A 24,504-nucleotide genomic window follows, 5' to 3' on the forward strand; every position below is an offset into this window, starting at 1 on the left:
ACTGTTAGAAGTGCAATGATAGACTATCAAAGGGGAGTGGCATGATCTGATTTATATTTTTAAAGGTCACTCTGTATAGCCTTGGAAAAGCTGTTCATCCTCTCAGCTTCAATTTCCTCATTAGAAAAAAAGAAGAGATAGCCCTGGCTGGTGTGGCTCAGTGGATTGAGTGCAGGCCTGCAAACTGAAGGGTTGCTGGTTTGATTCCCAGTCAGGACACATGCTTGGGTTGCGTGCCAGGTCCCTAGTTGGGGGCCTGTGAGAGGCAATCAATGGATCGATGTATCTCTTGCACATCGATGTTTCTCTCCCCTCTTTCTCCCTCCCTTCCCCTCTCTCTAAAAGCAAATAAATAAGATCTTTAAAAAAAAAGAAAGAAGAAAATATGTCAATCTCAGAGAACTGTAAGTTTTGAGTGGCCTTCATTAATGTGTGACAGCACGCGGTCTATAGGAGAATCTCAATAAGAGCTAGGCTTGTTTGATTCCTTACTGTTTCATTCATTTATTTACATCTCCCCCAGGAGCCTTCTCTTTTTTACCAGTGATCACAGTTGATCTCTTCTTATCCTTAGAATAAAAACTTTCTTCTCCATGCAAGTTACTCTTGTTCTCCTACCTTCTACAATCAAACTTCTCGAGAAGCCTCTATACTAGTGGTTCTTCAAGTGTAGCCTCTTTACCACCCTCATATCTGTATGAGACTGGATTTTCTTCACATACCTCAACCAGAAAAACAGATTAAATGCTGAAGCAGCCGAGACCCCACGTGCCAGGATGGCATGCAGAGGCTGGAGGAGCTGTCGCTGTGGGTGCATGTGGCCCCACCACAGGTGCACCCCAACCACAGGTGCACCTCCATCGCCAGTCGCTTCCATCCACCAAAATCAAATCCGGAGACTGGCGGGTGGGGGATCCTATGGCGGGCCCAGGGTCCAGCCTGCAAGTCAGGCCACTTTCTGCGGCTGTTGCAGGTGCAAGCGCCTGTGGCCACTTCCAGCTCTCCCTGCCAGATGCGCTCTAGGAGCTGCAAGATGAGGAATGGCCACCCCACCCCATGACCAGCTATGGGGGAACCCGCCTCAAGAAAATTTCTCTTGAAGGGAACATCAGTGCAGGGAATATCCTTAAACAAGTCTGCCAGGATTGGGAAGTGGTTCCAGAACCTGTTGCCAGCTGGTGCAATGTTCAAAGTATTCAAGATGAATTTCAGGAACTGACAACATTGCAGAAAAGCGATGGGAATGTTCTTCAGATGAGGAACATTGAGAACCCTGAAGCATGGTCTTATCTTCCAGTCATATGCCTGCTTCAGTCAAATAGGAGCTCAGCTTGCCTCTGAATGGCAAGCTCAAAGATGCAGAGAAACCTGGTTATTTTTTTTAACGATCTGTGTATAGTGAGTGACATGTGTATTTTTGCATCACATTTGTATGAATCTGATTGCATGAATGGAACAGAGTGGACATGTTATCAAGATTGACATGACTGGATGAATTACCACTTTGGCCAAAGCCTTGACTGGGCGGAATCATTTATCTCTGAGTCACTCCAGAGAAATGCTTGCTTTATGGGGAAGAAATGAAGAATAAGGTATTCCTCTTGGATACTTAAAGAAGCTTCACTATAAGCATGGAAGCTGGCTGCTGCAGAGAACACTGAAAACCAACTTGGATCTACAAGATGTGCCTATCTTCACAATGGACATTGATGAAGACTTTTAAAGACAAACACGACAGTCTAGATGAAAGGTGAAAGAATTTTTGAGCACGTTGGGAGCTTGCTGAGGACTACAGGCAACACAATGATTCCAGAATCTTCAGCTTTGTGTGTCTTCACAGCTCCATATTCATACAAGTCTCTTTAGAAAATCTGTTTTTAACCACTTTTGTTCCAAGAAAAAAAGCTTTTCGATGGATCCTATATAAAAGTTTATGACCAGTTTCTTTCCTTTTCTTCTTTCTTTTCTTTTTCTTTTTGGTTAAAAAACCAAAGATGTTTAATCATCTCCCATGGTAAGAAGTTTGAAGGTAAGATGGTTCTAGAATCAGTATAGTGGCTAAACTATCATAAAGGACCCATCCTCCTTCTATCTTTCCCCTCAGTTGACCTCAGTAGGTTGGCTTTTTCCCCCTGTGTTGCTTCTCATCTCATTGGTGACACATTTATTAACTGAAAACTTTAATGTCATATAGTAAATGGTGATGTGTCCTGGGTAAAAAGTTAAAAGTGTAATTTAAGGAATCTCTAGAAAAAGGATTAAGTTTTATTTTAAGTACTTTTGACCCATTGCCTCCCTTTCCACCCTAACTTATGTGGAAGATAAAACCAAATTTAGTATTTTATCACTTCATTGATATTTATTAGCGTGTCTGTAACACATATGATGAGGTTTGACTTTGTTCCCAGTTTGTAATGGCATAACCTATATGTTATTTAATCTTTTTCCTGCTTTTATTTCTACATTTATGCTATGGGTTAGAGTTCACCTTTTTGCATGGGGTTTAGGATAAATAAAGAGGAAATGTTTGTGTACTTACATGAGGGTTATTACATTTACAAATGATTAAATTTATATGGATCTTAAAATAGCTGCCTGCTCTCTCCCTTCTCAGACCATTCTTTCAGAATGGAATATTGCTATTATAGTTAAAAGATTGGTTTAAAAACTGTTATTGTCTTTAAATCATTTGGGGTGGAAGTATAGTTTTCCCTACATTTCTTTTCATTTTTATAGGTAAAGTTACTGAAACATAGCGAGGGATAAGTTTTTCCATTTTATTCTTTATTGATTCTGCACTGGGAATGAGTAGTCAGTCTTCCTATTACCTTTATATCTTGTGAGAAGTCAAAAGAAAAACTGAGGACAAAGTAGATTATCTTCTTAGTGGTTTAGTCTTTTTGGTCCCAGCTGTTAGTTCCTGTTTTATCCTGGTTTCCCTACTGTGTAAATTAATTAGGCAGCCTGCTATTTTAAAGTCACACACTTCTACTTTGAGAATGTTGTGATTATTCTTTGCTTCGTAGTTTAGTTTGCTTCTCTGTAGGGTTACACCTGAAGTTATTTTCCCCCTCATTTAAGAGAAATTATTGATAAAAATGATCTTGCTTTATATGCTATATCTGGAAAGTATTCTCATTGAAAAGATATATATTAGGAAATATATTAATAAAAAATACAAAAGGGTAGAGTAGTTGTAATTTTAAAAAATCTGCATGAATTCATTTTAGTTCTGTATATCATTAAAGATTTTTTTCAACTCTGAAAAAAATTTAAAAATAAATGCAGAAGCAGAGTGTTCTATGACAGACATTAAAGAGATTTGCAAAATATATAAAACAATGTCACTCAATGTTTTCTTTTGGAAAATATTTTTAATACAAAATGTGTCAGTGAGTTTCTTATTGTTATTTTAAACTGAATTAAGGTTTTTGTGGTGTCCAATAATTTTTAAGAGTATAAAGGGGTTCTGAGACTAAAATGTTTGAGAACTGCTGCTCTAGTCTGAGGACTCATGTGCTCACTCAACTCACTGTGATCTGGCTTCTCCTCCCAAGATTCCACTAACTTCTCTGGCAAAGATTACTGATGATCTTCTTGTTCATAAAATTTTTACCTCCTTTCTTAGACTTTATTTCCATGATCCTCCCCATTGCTTAACCATATTGCCCATCTTCCTTGTTATTTTTATTTTTATTTTTTTTCTGGGGCATTGTATCATTCGGTTTCAACCATTTCTCTGATGGTTTCTTCTCCATTTCTCTCCCTCTTTCTCTCTCTCTCAACCCCACTTCATTCTCCTGCTCCCTAAATGTATGTTCTTTGGGGCTGTGTTCCCAGCTCAGGGGTCTAGTTGGTCACACCTATGTCCGTGCCACTTACTAGTACCTGCTGAGTCCCTTGTCTAGGTCTCCATCCCAGACTGCTCCACATAGCTCCGTTTTCCTTCTCTCTGTTACTTATTCCCATAAGTCATACTGGTACTTGAAACTTAGCATGTCTACAGAGCAAGTTCATCAAGTCCTTTCCAAATCAATTGCTGCTCTGAATTTTTTTGTTTTTGTGGTTGCTTCCGCCATTTTTTAACTACCTAAGTTCGGTACCTTGAATAAACTTGACAACTTTTATCCAGCCCCCACCTGTTATAGTCAACTGAGCCCTGCAGATTCTTTGAAGTGTGTCTCCCACCCTTCACTTGCCTTTTTATTCAGACTGCCACCATCTTAACTGAGACCCTTTTTTGTCTCGTTTGATCATTATAAGAACAATCTTATTGGCCTTTGTGTCTCATGATCTTTGCCAACAGATTCTAAGTACATAAGTACGATCTTGTCATTTACCTGCTGATAAAACTTTCAATTAGCCACCACAATAAAGGTTCCAATACTGACATTTACGGCTCTCCATGACTGATTCCAGCCTACCTTATAGCTGGATCTCCTTCAGGTTCTCGACCCAAACTCTCCAACCAGTGTTTCTTGAAGTGTGGTATGGGAACCACTTGCCTCCTCGTTATCTGCAAAGCTTATTAAACTCACCCCCAGACCTATAGACTCGGAAGTGCAGCCCAGGAAATCTGCACATCTGACAATACAACACTAAAATTTGAGACCCACTGCCCTACTCTGGTCAGACTCAGCCACTCAACAACCCCCCAGACAAACCCTACACTCTTGTCTCTGCCTTTGCATCCTAACTCCTCCACATGCCTTGAGCCCTCTCTCATTTATTTTTGGGTGTTAAGTCCAATCGCACTCCTTCAAAGCCTGCCCTGCTCAAATGCTATATCTTTCTGAAGTCTTCAGCAATTACCCCAATTGCCCCAATTGGAAGTGATGTCTCTCCTCTGACCCCTAGAGCATATTGCTTGCTCCGTGTTTGCTTGTTGCATGCAGATTGCGGATAGTTATTGACATAAATCTTACCTCCCCTACTAGCATCCTTGGTGTTGGGACAGACAGAAGCCTCAGGAGGCCCACGTGCAAACCACAGCTGCATGAGGAACATGGGTTTCATGAATGTGGGGAGAAGAACAGGGATCTGAATGAAGACAGCAGTGGGAACGGGGAAGAAAAGGATGAGTGTGCAAGTCCCTGAAAACTGCTAATCGGAGTGCTTGGGGTCTGATTAAATTTTCAGTGTGGGTGGTAGGAGGAAGAATCAATTATTTAAAATTTAACACTGGGTGTCCAAAGAGATGGTGGCCCATCGATAGGAATAAGTGTTGGGGGTGGGGTGGGGGTCATGCTTGTGGAGTTAATCTCATTTTTTGGCTACTCGGCCACTGAACTTTCCCCAAGTTTGGGGAAATCTGACATTCTATGAATTTTGGTGGCAGGTGAGAATCTGCTTCCCACTACAGATGACTTAAAGGTCAGATATTTCCTGATTCTTGTGATGAGACTGTGTAACCTAAACTCAGGCATTATCAAACTTTAAATCTGCAGTATGTGACACAAACCAGCAGGGACTGTGTAGGCTCTGTCCTGTCTGTGTCACCCAGTGCCTCACCCCGGAGGTGCTGCTGGTGCTGGAGTCCTTTCCTGGGCTGCCTACCCTTCCCTGTTCTTGGCCATTTTCTCGTGGTTCTCCAGCCTTCCCAACAACTCTGTGGGTTGCCTGATTTTCTTTAATCCTTTCTCTACTTCAGTAGTCAAGATGGGTTTCAATTTTTTTGTAACTGACAACCCAGACCAGGGTAAGGGCCCCCTGAATTAAGTTCACTTCAGGAGAGTGAATTTCTCCATTCCCTTTAGATGAGCTCAGTTGTGCTCCCATTTCCAATGATCAGAATCCTGTGAGTTAGGGAGATTCCAAGGTCACCTGCTCCAACTTGCCACCCAGGGCCCAGATCCCCTCTATAGCTCCTGCAGATACCACTGCCTGACCAACTGCAGGGACCAGCAACTCATTTCTTGACTGGGTGATTGACTCCATTGTTAGGAAGCTTTTGGTATCCATTACTTCCAGTTCTTTTCAATGAAAAACTGCCCTGTTTTGTATCATATTTAAGTTTTTTTCATGCCTTTTGAAAGTGAAGTACATGTACTCGTCGGCAGCCGTCCGTCTCGAGAGACGATGGTGTAGCTTCTTAAGAGTCTATCTGCACCGCCGAGAATGGCTGTGCAGTCCGACTCGGGAGTGACACGGTATCTGTCTCCTCCCGTGTTGAATCGACATCTTGCGATGACGCTGGAGTGTCCTCTCCAGTGAAGCTGAAGCTACAGGGCCTGGGCAGGGTGATATGGAGGGTCTGCTGTTGCCCATGTAGCAGACCCCCCCTCTCTTCGCAGCTGAAGGGTCCAAGGGAAAGACGGAGTCAATACAGCTTGGCTTCAGGTGCGCCGCAGGAGTTGCCGGTGTTGACTACAATGTCAAACCGCCTTAGGGACTCCGGCTCCGGATTTTCTGTCGGGGTTTACTCCCTTAGCCTTTCCCCTGAAGAGGTATGCCGCAAGGCAGCGGAGGTTTTTTGGAATCAGAGTTTTCCTTCTCTGATGTGCCCTGACTGGAAGATCGAACCAGCGACACTTAGCTCGCAGGCCGACGCTCAATCCACTGAGCCAAACCAGCCAGGGTACTAAATAAATAAAAATGACACATACCTGTGACATCGCAGGGACAGAGCCTGCAGCCCAGGTGAGGGAGGATACAGACACTTGTGAGTCAGTAGTAATGGTTGAAAGCAATGGCCTCTCTGGAGGGAAAAAAAAAATGATGCAAAACAATTTGCAGAAAAGTGCAAACTATGCACCAAGGGGCACATAAAACATTTGGTCAGCAGTGGAGTCAGAGTAAGGACTACGGCAAGGGTGGGAAATGGAGAGTGAGAGAGAAGATCAGGGTGAAGAACGGGAAAAAGGCAGGGATGAAATAAAGGTCATGTGGCAAATGACCCGGCCTTTTTGACAGACTTTTAAAATGGCTGCATTAACATCTGTTGTCATACAGGGCAATCAATCCTCAATGAGAAGCCACTGAGGAAGGGAGGGGAGGGGCAGCCAGAAGGTAATATGATTAGAGCCACCAGGGCCAGAGGGTGGGAGAGTTTCAGGAAGACAAGGGTGTTTGGCAGGGCCCAGGGTCTTCAAGAAGCCAGGGAGAAGGGAAGGAGAAAAGGCTGTTGGATCTAGTAAGGCCGGGGCCCGGAGACCCGAGATTTGGGATCTGTGTAGTGCTGGGAGCTACAGAGGTGTTGGAAAGAGGGTGGGGGGGGAGGCAGCAAGGAAGCCAGGAGTGCTGGTGACTGAATGGGGAGGACATTGGATGGATTAAGATGGAGAGAAAGGAGCCCCTGGAGAAGTAGAGGTTGAAGCTGTGGGTGAGGGCGGTTTGGAGAGGGGAGGGTAGCCTCTGCAGCCATTTGGATAAATATCTGAGGTGCAAAAAGAAGGCAGGGAGTGACTGAGGGGAGGAAGAGTACAGGTAAACGATATGCTGAGGCAGAGAGTTGAGGGAGAGCATACAAAGCAAGTATTATTTTCTTGATTGTAAATGAACCTGAGTGGTCTTTAGGATACCCGGAACACACAAGTCAAATGTTCTTGGCTGACACCATGACTTCCCCTAGAAAACCTGAAGAAACGTTGGCCCCAATGTTTCAAAAGCAAGTTAGGGAATCTTCTTGGGCCCTGCTGGTGGTGTGGCCTCACAAGGCTAATGCAGTTGGGGTTTCATGCAGTTCTGGAAACTAACGGAGAAGGTAATGTTACTGTCGTCAGTAGAGGCACCGCTGGCTAGAAACAGAAAGAACGTAGAGTGCGTGTGTATGTGTGGGGGGCAGTTAAGGTAATCAAATAACCCACAATAATTACCATGGCACCTTGGAATGCATTTTGACATTCTCTTTTGAAAGGGGTGAGATATGCTTCAAGAACTTACTTCTCACCAAATCACCAAACTGTGCAGGGAAGATTCAGCTGTGAAGCAGTTTCCCGGCCCTATCCCTGCAAACTCTGTCTATGATCAGCTGTCCAGGAGTTGAGCAGCTGAAGGGGAGCTCTCCAGGGCATTATTTATTTATTTACTTATTTATTTTTATTTTATTTTATTTGTTTTTAGAGAGAGGGGAAAAGAGAGAGAGGGAAAGAAACATCGATGTGTGGTTGCCTCTTACATGGCCCCAACTGGGGACCTGACATGCAACCTAGGCATGTGCCCTGACTCGGAATCGAACCAGCGACACTTGGTTCGCAGGCCAACGCTCAATCCACTGAGCCACAGCAGCCAGGGCTTCCAGAGCATTATGTAAAGGCAGTTAGCAGTGGATGAAAGTTAGGGTTAGTTCTGAATTTTAATTTGGGTCTTTATGATTAGCTATTGTGATAAATATATATATTTTCTAAAATTTGCGTTTCTCTTTTTGTGGTTTCCTATGGCTCCTGTTGGTCTCTATACTGGATGTAAACCAGAATGACAAAGCAGATGAAGTGGGTGAGGAAACCTGATCCTGTTTGGACTTGGTGGGGCTCCAGGATTGGGATACCATGCTGAAATTTCTTTCTTGCCTACCAGGACCTAGAGTAAAGGCAAAAAGTGAGTTTACTTGAAAAATTGTTAGATACCTATGTGGGGTACACGGGGTGATTGCCTCTTAGAACTGAGGGCTAAATGCACTCCCTCTTCCACTTTTTCTTCCCACTTCACTCTCAATTTTTATCACATCTTTCGTCTGGGAGTCATTTAAGAACTTTCACTTAGAAGACTTTTCTGGAGCTTTGCCTTGCATAATCTGCAGGGCATTCTAACATAGATAAGAGCAAGAGTGAGGCAGTTTGAAACTTAGTTGAGAAGAAATTAGTCACAGAAGGGCTAAAAGAGAGCAGATAAACCCCAAAGCATAAAGCTGGGGACATCATGGCTAAAAATTCCAATTCTCAGATCCCACCTGAGCAGGGTCTAGGAAACTGTAAATTCAGCAATTTATGTGGGTAAGCCAGCTTGAGCCAGTGAATTAGTTCTTTCTCATTCTTACAGATATGGGAACTGAGGCTTGGTGAGGGTCACTGCCTAGGACACACGGTGAATTTGGGGCAGGGATGGGACCAGAACCCAGTGTTCCGACTCTGACCGTGGCATGCCTCCCCTTGGAGCGCACTGGGCACTGTGTGCAACACCCGCCTACGCTGTGGCCTGCTTTTAAACGAATACCAGTGTATTGTTAGTACTCAGTCCACATACCTGACAGAGTAATTCCTGTCTTCTTTTTTCTTTGCCTCCTTCTGACTCCTCTGATTTCTCTGGATGCCCTGAACCACTATGCAAATAAACTTGTTTTTCTCAATATCTGTGCAAGTCTAGAGACATGAAACTCAAAGATTGCCTCATCCCAAGGCTGCCTTAGCAGAGATCTGTATCTTGTTTATTTATCGAGAGGGCAGATACATTTGAAAGCCTCAGCGTCGCTCTGGAGTAGGTGGAGGGAGGAGGCTGCTACTTCTCAGCAGCTTGTGGCCAACATCCAAGGTCCCAGGACATGCTCAGAGCAGACAGTGAAGTTCAGATTTGTGACAGTGTAGTGGGAGCCAGACACAGAACAGGACAGAGCTTTCACATTCATCTGTCACCTGGTTGTCAGGCCACCCCAAGTGGTGGCCAAATTGCTTAAAAGAGACTAAAACTGAAGGCACTTTGCAAGCCTGTAACAGGCGTTTTATAGCAAGATATGCCTTTCCTCCCCAATGGAACCTTTGGGGTGTCTTTATAGGCAAGGAAGTTTAACTTTCATGGGCAGAAAGAAGATTAAATTTATTTGGTGATTTACCTTTCTGTAACCAAACACTATGCCTTGGCTAGCTAAAGGACAGCTTCCCTGGGCCTCACATTCCAGAACTGTGTTTGCCTACACTCTTGCTAGGGTGCAAGGGACCCGAGTGTTCCCTGTGGTTGGACCAACTCAGCTCAGCTTCTCTCCTATCCTCTGCCATTCTGGATATTCCTTCCATAGGGCTGAATGGACCTTGACCTCTGGACATTGGTTGGCCCTGAGCCCACCAGTTACTCAGTCCCAGGCCTTCCTGAAACAATTAAGGCAGCCCCAGTCTGATATTTTACAGGGATCTCAATTAGACTGGGCTTCGTGCCCAGGGAAGTAGCTCATCTGGTACACGGGAGGGAAAATGACTCACCATGTGTGCCTCCTATGCATCCAACTTAAGGCTCTGCTTGGCCACTGCTGGTAAAGCAGAGGAGACAGATGTCCTGGCGCACCACACTGGGTGTCTTTAGAAGGCAAGAACACTAAGTGGCAGAGGAAGACTCTGGGGGTGAGGCGTACATATCATGCTGAAAAGCAAAGTATTTCCTTGGTACACATCTCCATGTGGGAGAAGCCCACACCACACATGGGTGGAGCGATGTGCAGAGAACTCCAGCTATCCCTATGTTCTGCGTGGGACCCAGCTGAGTGTTCCTGTCACACAGCCTTGCTTCCACTGCCTCTGAGGCTACAGTCCCAGTGTGCCAGGGAGAGGAGGGCTGTCTAAACTGGGCCTCCACTGTTTGAGGCAATTGCCTTTTCCACTTATTTCCAACTCACAAGGTAGAATACATCCTGGAAGCTCGAGTTTTGTGATGACTCGCAGGCATCTGTGAGCTGTAGGTCCCACAGCAACACATCATTGAAAGCGGCATTGGGAGCGCCCCTTACCAACTCCAAGGCTTGAACCTATGGCCCAGGATGCTTTGGCTGGTTGTCACAAAATCGGAAGGAAAAGGGAAAGGTCCAATTTAAAAGCTCGAATATATGCTGAAAACGTGTATGTGTGTGCCTTCCAGAGAGTGTGTTCCCTGAGAGGGACTTGCGCAGTTCATTCCAACACAAACAGGAACAAGAGGTCATGGCTTCACTTAGTAGAAACCTAGCAGCATCCTTTTGCTCCCTGGGCATCCCCCGGGTCCTCATCCCACAGCCTCTCCCAAAGCGGGAGGGGTGTGCCTGGTCAGCACAGCTATAACTCATCCATCATGGCCAGCAAATCATCTCCCTTGCTGGAGCTCCATCTTGGCTGGTCTGCAACCTCAAACTCCCCCATGATCCGAGCCAGCTCTTGGTTCCTTTGCTGGTCCTGTTAGAGAAATGAGAGATGCTGTTGATATTTGATTTAAAAAAAAAAAAAAAATCCTCACCTGAGGGTATTATGTTTTATTGATTTTCTTTTTTTTTTTGAGAGAGAGAGAAACACCTCCATGTGAGAGAGAAACATAGATTGGCCTCCTCCTGGGGATCAAACCCACAACCTAGGCATGTGCTCTGACCAGGAATTGAACCCAACCTTTTGGTGTATGAAATGATGCTCCAATCGAGTCACCTGGTCAGGATTGGTATTTGATTTTCATCCCACCACTGATGCATTTCAGTTCCTCACCTGTTTATCAGCATAGGGACCGTATACATACTGATCAGAGAGGAGAAAGTAGGGCCCTTGAAGGCCAAAGTTATTACAAGATGAGGGGAAACTGATTTGATTGTGGAATCCTCTGCACACACCTGAGTAGCTTGTATGTTGACAACTTCATGAAGTAACTCTTCTGGCCTGGTTAGCGCTGCCTGTCTGCATGGGGTGGTAGAGAAATGGATCAAAGGTTAGAGTTTTCTCCCTGCCAGTGTGGCAAACTGGCACTTGATCATTTGGCAACCTATTTTTTTTCTGCATCATCTTCTGCTGTTTCCCTTCAGCTTTGTACCCCATATTCTCAACTGATGTCCCCCACACTCCAGGAAGTCACGCCCTTTTATGTCTCTATGCCTTTGCACATACTAAACTCTGCCAAGAATGTTTTTCCCCTTCCTCCGCTTGGCAAACTCCAAGATTCAGCTCAGATGCCAAATCTTTCAATCTGCTGGTGCAAGTAACCACCGTGTCATTTATTAGTGCATTAATGACATGGCACTTAATGTACATGTTCATTCTCCTGCTATGTGGGGAGCTGCTGAGGACAGGCTCTGGGTCATATGCTCCATCTTTGTGTCCCCAGCACTTCCCATAGGACCTGCCGCACAGAAGTCCACAAAAGAAGTTAGTTCAATGGATAAGGAAATAGAAGGCAACCCCCCTCCCCCAATTATTTGGTTGTGAGGAGGAGCACATGAGATAATGAATGCAAAAGTACTCTGTCAACTGTAAAGCACTGTAGATATAAATCTCTGTGAATTACTACCGCTATTGGTTTGAGGGGAGGCTGTTGAATCTCAAAGATATACTTTGACCTCTCTCTGGTTTCTTAACAGACTTTTCTTAATTTGATTATCTTGACTTCTAATACTTATTCAGCTGTGCTAAGTAAAACATTAGAACTATTTTTTGAATGAATCCTGAAGGTTCAGGTTATTTAATACTGGTGGATTCTTCTTCTTTTTAGAATTTATTTACTTATTTTTAGAAAAGGGGGGAAGGGAGGGAGAAAGAGAGGGAAAGAAACATCAATGTGTGGTTATTTCTTGTGTGCCCCCAACTGGGGAGCTGGCCTGCAACCCAGGCATGTGCCCTGATTGGGAATCGAACCTATGATCCTCTGGTTCACAGTCCAGTGCTCAATCCATACCAGCCAGGACCTCTTGGATTCTTCTTTAACTAGGTTATTGAATTTGCTCGTATGTCATTTGTGATCATTACATCTGTATTTATAAGTGTCACTGGTTTATAATGGCCACTTTTTTGGTTTAGCAGACTTAGGATTTTTATATATATTTTTAAAGAAACAGGTTTAAAACATACTCCTCCTCTTCATCGGTGGTAAAGAGATTCAACTGGAATCCTGGCTCAGGGCCACTGGGTTTCTTAATCTCCATTCCTCCCATCAGCTTGGCCAGGAAATTCAGCTCTTCTTTAGCAAGAGGGTTTGGAGCAATGCTTTGCTGTGGAAAAAAATTTCACGATTTTTAGCCACATGAAGGTGATCATATTTCCTGCTGAGACCCAGAGACCCAGGGTGGTATTATAAAACAAAGCAAAACAATAACTGTTTAAATTATTTATGGGAAGAACTGGGTCCAAATAAAGCATAGAAAACAGGCTTAACCAAACAGAAACAATCTTTGTCTGAAGCAGAGGGATTCTAGAAAGGCAGAAAACCAGAGATTTTCACTTTCAAGATGAGTGAAAGGCCCCAAGAGTCCCCATTGTCCTCAAACTACCTTCCTCCTTGAAGAAGAACATTGCTTCCTCTTCCTGCAGTTTGCTTCCCCCAAACTGAAGGCTCCAGGTCCAAGGGCACTCATTCCGCAGGAGCTACCACACTGCCCTCAGGTGGTGACCATCGTGAACACAGCCCGAATCCACTTCCTCCTCTCACTGTCCTGCCCACTTCACCCTTCTCCCCTTCACACTGGCTCCCCCTACCCAGCCTGCCCCACTCTGCCTCTTTGGTCACTCTGCCGCCAGAGTTATCTAAAGTACAGTTCTCATCTCACTCCTCCTTTGCTTGAAATAAACCCCGGTGCCTTCTGCTTAAAGGACAAAGTCCAAATTGTTTGAGCCCCTTCCTAATCAGACCCCAGAGTCCCTGTACAGTGGAATCTGGCCACCCGCTTCCATCAGGCTGTGATCTAGTCACGTGGGAGAGACACTGCCTCCTTGCTCTCCTGCCCCTCAGTGCCTTTGCTCAAACTGTCACTTCGGTCTGCACGCCCCTTTCTCCTTCTCGGCTGTATCTTATCCCCTCTGAAACTCCACCTGAATGTCACCTCCTCTGATCCCTGTCCCCGGCCCCCACCCCACTGGACAGAACACGTGTGCTCCTGGCACAGCACTTTGTTCAGAATACCCAGTGAGCTCTGCTTCTACCTGTTAACATTATTTGTTTCTATCGCTTCTTTCCCAGGGTTCGGTAAGTCCCTTCAGGATGAGACTACGTCTAAGCCAGCTCTGGGGCCCTGGGTACCCAGCCCATGTAAGTAGTCCCACAAATGTTTGCTGAATAACTGAACAGTCCAGGATCTGTCCTGTAGCTAGCTGGTAGCTAGTTCGTTGGATAATTGCAGAGATGGAATTCGGAGAACCTAAAAGCCCATTCTGAACTTAGGTATCATATAGAGAAGCACTGGAAAGGGATGTTTTAATGATCAGGATACACATGGGCGCTGGAGTCGGTGGCCACGCACCTAAGGGCACTGGCAGAATGCTAATTTCACACGTCCTGGTGTGTGGTTCCCATTTAATTATGGCGATTGAGCCAAGCCTAAAATTACCTAATTAGTCAGATCACTGGAGGTCCCCATGGGAAACTACAATTAAAATCCTGTGTACTTTATAAGGCTGAATTGAGAAGATTGCAAACAATGAGGGACATGTCAGCTAGCTTTGAAATCTAGAGTTCCCACCCTTCTCCCCATCCAGATGTTTCTATCTAGACAGAAGCTCAGAAGATAAACAAGGGAGGCAGAAACTCACCTGTGGCTGCGAAGCTAAGTTCTTTGATGCTCCAGATGTATGGGTCTCCACAGGCCGGTTCACACTGTACCTGGTGTCAACAGAAAACTGTGAAAACATTGTCCAGCCCTTTACACTGACTTCCTTCTACTCCCTAATATAGCTCACAGCTTTTATTTGGAGAGCTTAAAAGCATCTAGAAGGGTGCTAGGAGTAATGCTTGTCAGCTGCTCGCTCAAATTTCACTTCTTCCCGAAGAAAAATACCCGGGGAGCTGTGTGGAAGTGCCTTGCCTCTTTGAATCTCCATGGCCACTGAAAACGATTTACCTTTTAAACCTGTTGTGTTACTTATGCCTGGAAATCTTAGGTGCCTTTTCAAAATGGCAGGGCCCTGCGTGCATTGCATCTACGGGAAAATCACTCCAATTGTCAGCGGGATTTTCAAAGCAGAAGTCAAGCTGGTTTTTTTATTTATTTTATTTTATTTTTTTTAAATGCAGTGACCTTCCTTGGACTTCAGTTCTTTCAGGGAGGGAGAATTTGCTTACATATTGGTTCCCAGCTTCAACACTCGGTCTCCGTACAGTTCGAAAGACCCTTCCTGTGGTGCAGTGACGTAGCTTCCCCCGTGCCGGAATTCTACCCTCTGCACTTCTTCGCCTTTGTTGTTGAACATTCTACAACACAAAAAAATGACATGACGGAACATTCTCCAAGCTTGGAGACATCTTTATTCTTTGTACTATGGGACAAAAAGGAATTCATGTACTCTTTCAAGATAAAGATGCGAATTGTGATAATAAGGATGATACAATCATATTTATTGAGTACATGTTACATGCCAGGTGCTATGTAAGCACTGGAGAGAATTATTATCTTATCCATCCTCAGGTCTGGGAAGACAAATGATGAGCCTCTTTAATAGATGAGGAAATGAACCCTGGAGAACTGGGTGGTCTGCTGTGAGTGTCTACTAAGCAGCAGAGCTGGGATTAGAACCCGACCTTCTAACTGCTCAGCTTACTGAAGAAAGGAAGGGCCCACTGTGCTGAATTCTGTGTGGTGGCCCCCAGATTGGTTTCCCAGAACCCCAAACACTGGTCTGACAATTATCGTTGAGAACTCACCTGATGAGTCCAGGAACTTCAGTTCCCCAGGGAACAGGCCCAGACACTGGCAGCACAAAGCGGCCATTAGAATTCTGAACTTTGTCCTTCAGAAATATGGACACCTGGAAAAAAAATACACTGACTGTGATTTTTCTTGGTGTATTTTCATAGACATAAGCACTGTGAGTATGGAAAGTATGTAACAAATTAGGAATGTTACCTAGTAAGTATATAACAATAAGAGAAAAACTCACCACAGCTAATACTTGCAGAGTTATAGTGTTTTTACAACTAGAAGTTCTTTTGAGCCTTACAGCAAACCTAGGTGAGGTGTAATAGCCCCGTTTTAAAGGTGAGAAAGCTGAGGGTCACAGAGGAGTGACTTGCCCATAGAGAACAGTAAGCGACAGCGCTGGGATTCAAAACCAAGGCTGACTCCAAATTTCACACCTGCTCCTTGGTTCCCTGCTAGCTTTCCGTACAGTTGCGAGGCTCAAGCTATAAGAATCTCATTATCTCCATTTTTACAGATGAGGCATCGGCAGCTCCGAGGCTAAGGCACTTCCTTCCTCAAGGCCAGCCAGCTCATAAGGGGCAGAGCTGAGGATTCACACTGACCCTTCTGTTTTTCTGACTCCGAAGCACGAACTCTTAGCCACGTGCTGGACTGGTGAGAAGGGGTGGAGCAGGCAAACCCGGCCGGCAATTGTCTGAAGGTCTTTTATGTGACTGAAAACACCACAGAGGTTTATTTCTACTCCTGGGTTTGTGCACTCTGCATCGAGGTCTTGGTCAGATTAAATCCCGTAACTATTGCAGCAGTTACTCAGTTTTGTTGGGTCTTAGCTTCCTCATCTATCAAATGAGATTGACTTGAAAGTTCCTTCAAACTCTAAGATTCTACCAGCTTGTATGTGTAATATCCTCAAGGATAGTGTGTGCCAGGCAGTCAAAGTGCCGAGTGGTAAGAATGTGAAAGCTGCCAGGTTAGCATTCTGATGGTGGGCTGTCTAGGGTTCATCTCAGCTGGCCTCCCCTCAGCTCTGGGCCTTTGGTAAGTTATACAACTTTCTGTGTGTCAGTTTTCTTCTTGGTAAAATGAGGGGTAATAATAGTACCTATTCAATGGGTTAATGTGACAACTAAAGCAGATAATGAACAAAAAGCATTTATCACAGAGCCTGACACATAGTCGTCGTCGTCGGCAGCCGTCCGTCTCGAGAGACGATGGCGTAGCTTCTTGAGAGTCTATCTGCACCGCCGAGAATGGCTGTGCAGTCCGACTCGGGAGTGACAATCCCTGCCACACTTGTTACAGGTGAAGGCAGATGGCCGTTGTTGCTGCTGTTGACGCTGCTTCCGCCTCGATCTTTTCTGGACCGCCTCCTCGTTGCGCGCAGCCTCTGCGCGTGAGTACCTTGCCTGACCACGAGCCTCCAGGCTAGGCGGTCGTCTGCTTGAACTTCCCATGTGTTGAGATTGATGGAGCATTGTGTCATGTCCTTTTTGCAGATGTCTTTGAACCGCAGTTTTGGGCGCCCTGTCATCCTCTTGCCTTCTGCTAGCTTGCCGTAGAGGAGGTCTTTGGGGATACGGCCTGCATCCATTCTTTTGACATGGCCGAGCCACCTGAGGCGTCTCTCGCTAAGAACTGCATGCAAACTGCTCATATTGGCTCGCTTCAGCACCTCGGTGTTGGGGACCTTATCCTGCCAGGCGACATGCAGGACGCGTCGCAGGCACCTCATGTGGAAGCTGTTGAGTTTCCTTTCGTGCCTTGCGTAGGTGGTCCACGTCTCGCTGCCATAGAGGAGAGTGCTGAGTACGCAGGCTTGGTAGATGCGCAGTCTGGTTTTCTCAGTGAGGCTGGAATTGTTCCACGCTCGCCGGTTCAGTCTGGCCATAACTGTGGCTGCCCTGACGATTCTCCGGTTGACCTCCAAGTCGACTGACAGAGAGCTCGAGATGGTGGACCCGAGGTAAGTGAAGTCGTTGACAACCTCCAGGGTGTACCCGTCGATGGTGATGCATGGGGGAGTCCCCGTGCCTTGAGCCATAACATTCGTCTTCGTCAGGCTGATGGCTAGTCCGAACTCCTTGCATGCGTGGGAAAGGCAAGTGACTAGCTGCTGGAGTCCCTCTTCGGAGTGTGATGTCAAAGCTGCGTCGTCGGCGAAGAGCATCTCATGGATGAGCACCTCTTTGACTTTGTTCTTGGCTCATAGACGGGCCAGGTTGTAGAGCTTGCCATCGGATCTGGTGTGAATGAAGACACCCTCGCTGCAGTCCTTAAAGGCGTATTGGAGGAGCATGGAGAAGAAGATTCCGAACAGCGTAGGCGCGAGGACGCAGCCCTGCTTTACTCCGCTGCTGACTGGGAAGGCCTCAGAGGTTGCGCCGTTGTAGGACACCGTGCTGTGCATGTTGTCGTGAAAGGACATGACCACAGCAAGCAGATGTGGTGGACAGCCAATCTTCCGTAGCAAGCTGAAGAGACCGCTTCGACTGACCAGATCAAACGCCTTCGTAAGGTCGATAAAGGCGAGGTAGAGTGGTTTATGCTGCTCGTGACACTTCTCCTGCAGCTGGCGTAGGGAGAAGATCATGTCCACTGTTGATCGGCCAGCTCTGAAGCCACACTGGGACTCTGGGTAGACGCGGGAAGCAAGGGTCTGCAGGCGGGCAAGAGCGACCCGGGCGAATACTTTGCCGACGACGCTGAGGAGAGAGATGCCCCGGTAGTTGTTGCAGTCGCTGCGGTCTCCTTTGTTCTTGTACATGGTGATAATGTTGGCATCTCTCATATCCTGGGGGATGTAACCCTCCTTCCAGCAGCGACAGAGTAGATGGTGGAGCGGCTGTAGCAGGACTGGTTTCCCGCTCTTTAGGATTTCTGGAGGGATTCCGTCGCTTCCTGGTGCTTTCCCGCAAGCGAGGTGGTCGATGGCTTTGCTGAGCTCTGCCGCAGTAGGTGGGGTGTCTAGCTCCTCCATGACTGGTAGGTCTGGGATGGCGTTAAGAGCAGTGTCTGTTACGGTGTTCTTCGTTGCGTACAGCTCGAGGTAGTGCTCGGTCCACCGCCGCATTTGCTGTTCCTGGTCAGTGATGACCTCACCTGTCTTGGACTTAAGGGGGGCGATCTTGGAGGGGATTGGGCCTGTTGCCTTCTTGATACCCTCATACATTCCTCGTGCGTTGCCTATATCAGCGGCTTCCTGAATGCTTCTGCACAGGTTTAGCCAATAGGTGTTGGCACAGTGGCGGGCGGTCTTCTGGACTTTGTTCCTGGCAGCCCGTAGAGCTTGAAGTGTACTGGGAGTGGGCGTGGCCTTGTAAGCCAGTAGGGCCTTCCTCTTAGCCTCGATCACGGGGTCCATTTCTTCCCAGTGAGCCTCGTACCAGTCAGCGTTCTTCCGCTCTTTCTTCCCGTAAGCAATAATGGCGGAGTTGTATATGGCGTCGCGGAGACGTGGCCAATTGGATTCGATAATGTCATCTGCCGCCACTCCCTCGCCGAGTGCATCTTCCATCCTGTTGATGAATTGCTGGGTCTTAACTGGGTTGCTGGCACAACTGGTGTTGATGCGTGGGCGACCCTTCATCTTGGAGTGGTGCAACCTCTTCGGCATTATGCGCACCTTGCTTACCACGAGGGCATGGTCCGTGTCGCAGTCTGCACTGTGGTAGCTGCGGGTGAGGAGGGTGCTGCCAATATCCGTTCTTCTGGTGATGACGAGGTCAAGCTGGTGCCAATGGCGGGAGCGGGGGTGCCTCCATGACACCTGGTGGATCTCTTTGCACTTGAAGAATGTGTTTGTCACGCACAGGCCGTGGTGACACGAAAGCTCAAGCAGTCGCTGACCATTCTCATTGATCTTTCCTCTCCCAAAGTTTCCAAGGCAGGTGGGCCAGGCCATGTGGTCGGCTCCTACTCTTGCGTTGAAGTCTCCAAGGAGATAGAGAGCGTTACTTCTGGGGATCTTGGATAACGCTTTGTCCAGTGCATGGTAGAACTGTTCTTTCTCTTCGATGGTGGCGCAGAGGGTTGGGGCGTACGCGCTAAGAATGCTGACTGGGCCGAAAGTTGTTGACAATCGGAGGGTAAGTAATCTCTCTGTGCCTCCTGTGGGTGGCTCTATGGAGTTAACAAGCGTGTTCTTCACAGCAAACCCAACACCGTGCTGTCTTGGTTGGTCCGGAGACTTCCCTTGCCAGTAGAAGGTGTAGCTGGTTTCTCTGATAGTTCCGTTGTCGGCCAACCGGGTCTCCTGTAGAGCCGCAATGTCGATGTTTAGTCGTGCCAGTTCCCTATCGATGACAGCGGTTTTCCTGGCACCCTTGATCCATGGAGGGTCTGCAGTAAGTCCGGGGCACATGGTCCTGATGTTCCAGCTAGCGAGGCGAAGAGCCGGAGGCTTCTTTCTTGTTGTTTGCTTGGAATTAACTGGTGCGGGTGTTTTGTGGCCCACTTTTCGAGAGGCGCCTCTCTGATCCCCACGCACCCAGTGGGGCAGGCGAGCCATGGCGAGACGGCACCTAATTGGCTGGGGCTGCCCAGCTTGAGGCGGGCGGTAGCTGTCCAGTGAGGTGCGATGACCTCTCCCACCGTCAGAGGAGACCCCTGGTGCTCGTTTCCTTCGCCAATTGGATGAGCTTATAACCGGTATCTGTCTCCTCCCGTGTTGAGTCGACATCTTGCGATGACGCTGGAGTGTCCTCTCCAGTGAAACTGAAGCTACAGAGCCTGGGCAGGGTGATATGGAGGGTCTGCTGTTGCCCATGCAGCAGACCCCCCCTCTCTTCGCAGCTGAAGGGTCCAAGGGAAAGACAAAGTCAATACAGCTTGGCTTCAGGTGCGCTGCAGGAGTTGCCGGTGTTGACTACAATGTCAAATCGCCTTAGGGACTCTGGCTCCGGATTTTCTGTCGGGGTTTACTCCCTTAGCCTTTCCCCTGAAGAGGTATGCCGCAAGGCAGCGGAGGTTTTTTGGAGTCAGAGTTTTCCTTCTCTGATTTTAGAGATGTCCTTCCTCTTTCCTCCTTTACAGGAGTAGAGATGGCCCACTTGGTGTCTGAGCCACCTGCCCCCTCCAGGACCTGATTCCCTGATCGAAGGTAAGATGTATGGTTTGCAAAATGCCTGAGGTTGTGTGCACAGCTCCCAGTGACTGCTCCAAAGTCTCAGCATCAAGTATCCTGTTACTAATCAAACCCTACACATATTTTCATTAATAACTCTCTGTCAGGTGCTGAGGGCTTCACACACACACACACACACACACACACACACACCTCATTTTATCTTTCTAACAATTTTACGCCCATTTAAGAGGTATGGATGTTGCGGCATAGAGAGGTCAAGCCTATTACCCAGTCACCCAGCTAGGGAAAGGTAGAACTGAGATTTGGACATGCATTTCTTTGATGCCAGAGCACCCAATCTTACCCCTTTCTCTCTGCTGCCCTGAAGCTGTGCTGTGTTCCTCCCTCCCATTAACTGATTCCACGTTTCCTCTTACCTGAGTCCTGCCTTGATGACCAACTCTCTGCCCCAAAGCGCGAGACACATAGTAAGTGTTCAATAAATTATAGCTACTACTTTATAATCCAATTGGACACAGGACATAAGCATAAGATAGGAAAAAACTGACACTATAAAGCAGGAAACGCTGACTAACGTACGCATATTAGCCCACTGAAGAGAATGATTACAGCTATGGAGGTGGGAGGGGTGACTGTATTTGGAGCTGGGCCTGGAGGAAGTAGGTGGGTGTGAAGACACTGCAGAAGCAGAGATGGGCAGGAACAAATTGTGTTTTGTGGGGAATGTGTGAACTGGTTCGTTCAGAGGGTTTGGCCGAGTGACCTTTATGGAATTCTTAACCTTGGGATTCTGTGACCAAGGAATGTGACTACAGGCACGGAGACAGAAAATTTGGACATTTGGACCAAGGGTTGGGAACACACACACACACACACACACACACTGTGCCAGACACTCTGTTAGCCTAATTCTAATAAGGTTGAGTCATAATATCTCCATAGACCTGAACTGTACAAACTTACATCAAGTGTGTGTGTATCTGACGCGAGAATCTGCCCTTGGCTGGACAGGCTTTGGGCTTGTTTGCTTGCCCAGTCCCTCTGCGGGCCCTCAGCTATAGGTGTGACTTTCCCGTGCCCCTTTCCTCTCACTCCATCATTTTTCTCTCCCAGGTGATCTCATCTACTTACATACACGGGTGTTCACCTTGTGCTGATAGCCCCCAGACCTCCAGCTCCCCCTTAGTCTCTTGTCCACGGGCACCTGACCCACCTATGCCATTGCTGATTCGACCTGTTCACCTATAGGTTCTGGGGGGTGCACCTCGACTTCCCCCTGTTCAGGACAAGCTTCATACTTGTTTTCCCAGACCTGATCCTCCTCTGCTGTTCCCAGTCTCAGTGAATGACACCACCAGGTCACCGCATCAGCAGTCTGAGTTCCCCTGCCCACCACCTTCCCACCTCTGTTCAGTCACCAAGCCCTGCCAATCCAGTGACCACTCCTGGTCTCTGGCCGCTGCTCTCTAACCTGCCTCCTAGTGCAGACTGCCGTCCTCTCTTGTCCGGCCACTGCAGGAGCCTCCTAACTGCTCTCTCTGCTTCCCCTCTCACCTGTTTTGGATCCATCTGCTGCTAAAGAGACTCTTTTAAACTCACACCTGACCACGTCCCCCTCCTGCTTCAGGGGCTCTCTGCTGCTTGCCAGGTAATGTCCAGCTGGCCCCTGGTCCTCTCTGCAGCCATGCTCCTCTGGAACCCCACCTCCCAGCCGTCCTCAATGGCTTGCAGCATATGCAGCTGCCTATTTGATAGCGCTGCTCGCATGCCTCACGTGCCACCCGTAGCTGAGGACAAAAACTTAGCAGCCGTTCTTCGTTCTCCTTCCCCTCATTCCCCACATCCGACCTCTTAGTAAGTCTTATGCATCTTGCCCTGAAGGTACATGTGAATATGTCTCACTGGCATTAATGGTGGCACCGGAGCCAAGCATGTCCATTTTTTTACCTAATTTCTGTAATTGTTTCCCAGCTGCTGTCCTACCTCTACCCTGAGCTCATCTAGTTCATCTTCCGGAACACAAACTGGATCACCTTCAAATGCTTCAAATCGTTTATTTACTCCTAGAATAAAGTCCTTACTAGTGTCTAAAGTTAAGTCAACTGGTAGGTTCCAGTTTATCTAGAATTGGCAGCTTTTATGATTAGTCAGTGCCCATGCTGTGCAGGTTATAAACTGGGAGTATTGCTCCTGCCTCAACATGCGGCCTTCACATTGGCTTTCTCTTGTTCAAGGAACACTTCATGCTCTTCCCCACCTGATTTCCCGTGTAAGGGCCTTCGAACTTACGGTCACTTCAGTTTAGATGCTCTTCCCTGAGATCTCTGTCAGTTATCTTTTCAACGAAAATGTCTGTCCTCAGAAAGGCTATAACTGACTCTACTCTAAGGATGCACTGTCCAGTATAGTAACTACTAGTCCAGTGTGGCTATTTAAATTTAAATTAAATTAAATTAAAAATGTAGTTTCTCCATTACACCAGCCATATTTCAAGTGCTCAGCAGACACATGTGGCCAGTGGCTATCATATCGCACAGCACAGACACAGGGCACTTCCCTCACCACGGAAAGTTCTATTGGACAGTGCTGGTCTAATGTCACATCCCTTCCCAGTTGCCCTCTATAACTTCACCTTATATTGCCATCTTCCTAAAAGTGATCAGAACCAGAACATGACTTACTTGCCTTCCCTATCTCTTTCTACCAGCAGAGAACCTCCTCTTATGTATCTCCAACACTGGAAACAGTGCCTGGCATAGATTAGGCATTCAATAACTATTTGTTAGACTGACTAGTTTTCCAGGGATGAAGTATTTCCAAGTGGAGGGAATAATGGAGTGGAGGTATAGGAACATTCTACAAGGAGGTGCAGATGGAATGATGTTTTCCAACAACTGAAATGATAAAAAGAACACGAGGAAAGCGCACGATAGAAGGATGCAGGAATGTGAATGAGAGCGCGGGAGAGGCAGGTGACCCAGGGGCCTACCCCTGTAGGAGGCAGCTCTGGAGGAGTCCTGGAGGGCTGAAAGGGGCTGGGGATGGAGAAGGCTGTAAGTCCCGGCTCAGGTTCCAAGTGGAACTGGCTTGGGGCAGCCTCTGGCCAGGCCCGGAGCGCAGGCCAGGGCCCTGGCGGCACTAGAGCGCTTCAGGTGTTCCGTGATTTCGCAGAAAGTTTTGTATATCAGATGAAGAGTTTTGGTTAAACAATGAGCAAGGAAATGTTAGATCAGAGCTGTGTTTTCTCCATTTAGTTAGTTGGTTTTGCTAACAAATCTAAAAGCTATCAAGATGGTGTTGAAAACAGAAAACCTGTATAGGCAATCACAAACTGAAGCTGAGCAGAAATACCATTACAGACGAGACTTGGAAAACCATCCAAATGTTACAGATCAGTGGCTGAACACTGCCAGGATGTGGAAATCCTACTTCTCCTGATGAACATTCTGATGTTTCATTGCTTGCCAATTTAGCACTTAAACCTTAATATATTTTGTGGGTTAATATATTTTAATAATTTTGTTATAGACATTATTAAGAGTGTTTTTTCATTATAATCAATTTTATCTTGTAAGACTTAAGAAATCAACATGGCTGCTTATGTTACTACAACTCATAAAATAACTTCCAAATGTGCACAGTCTTGAGAACATGATGTAGAGTTTTCAATATTTGAAAGGGATCTAAAACTTAATCTTATTTGTACTCTCGTATTTTTATTTTAATCGGTGACTATTAGAAATCTTCATTTATACTGTTGTTATTATCACTCCATCCATAGCAAATATAATTATTCATGAGGATTAAGAATAAAATTGGCCTCAGATTTGAAATCTATTTATTTTCCCAGTCCATAGAAAGGAAATAACAACCAGGGGCTAGACATATTCTATTTCTTCTTTTTTTTCTGTGAATTTTATTT

General features: G+C 46.5%; 1 protein-coding gene and 1 pseudogene across 3 annotated transcripts in view; one reads left to right on the forward strand and one right to left on the reverse strand.

Annotated features, from left to right (window-relative positions):
• The first annotated feature begins 740 nt into the window (after positions 1-740).
• On the forward strand, positions 741-16,243 carry LOC150014610 (deoxycytidine kinase pseudogene; annotated as a pseudogene). The gene is made up of 4 exons (XR_016509671.1): positions 741-1,750; positions 8,412-8,535; positions 13,822-13,890; positions 16,011-16,243. The product of XR_016509671.1 is annotated as a deoxycytidine kinase pseudogene (transcript).
• The window catches only part of OSCP1 (organic solute carrier partner 1), a 30,082-nt gene continuing 14,913 nt past the window's right edge, over positions 9,336-24,504 (reverse strand). For both annotated transcript variants that reach the window (XM_090269124.1, XM_090269123.1), the window contains 6 exons: positions 15,499-15,602; positions 14,920-15,048; positions 14,391-14,460; positions 12,717-12,856; positions 11,489-11,552; positions 9,336-11,066 (listed from right to left, as the gene is read on the reverse strand). In XM_090269124.1, coding sequence (XP_090125250.1) covers positions 10,950-11,066; positions 11,489-11,552; positions 12,717-12,856; positions 14,391-14,460; positions 14,920-15,048; positions 15,499-15,602 — 624 coding nt within the window. In that variant the 3' untranslated portion in view covers positions 9,336-10,949. The remainder of the gene's footprint in view (positions 11,067-11,488; positions 11,553-12,716; positions 12,857-14,390; positions 14,461-14,919; positions 15,049-15,498; positions 15,603-24,504) is intronic.

The sequence above is a fragment of the Furipterus horrens genome, unplaced genomic scaffold, assembly GCF_987537825.1.
Source record: "Furipterus horrens unplaced genomic scaffold, mFurHor1.1.pri manual_scaffold_3, whole genome shotgun sequence".
NCBI lineage: Eukaryota > Metazoa > Chordata > Mammalia > Chiroptera > Furipteridae > Furipterus > Furipterus horrens.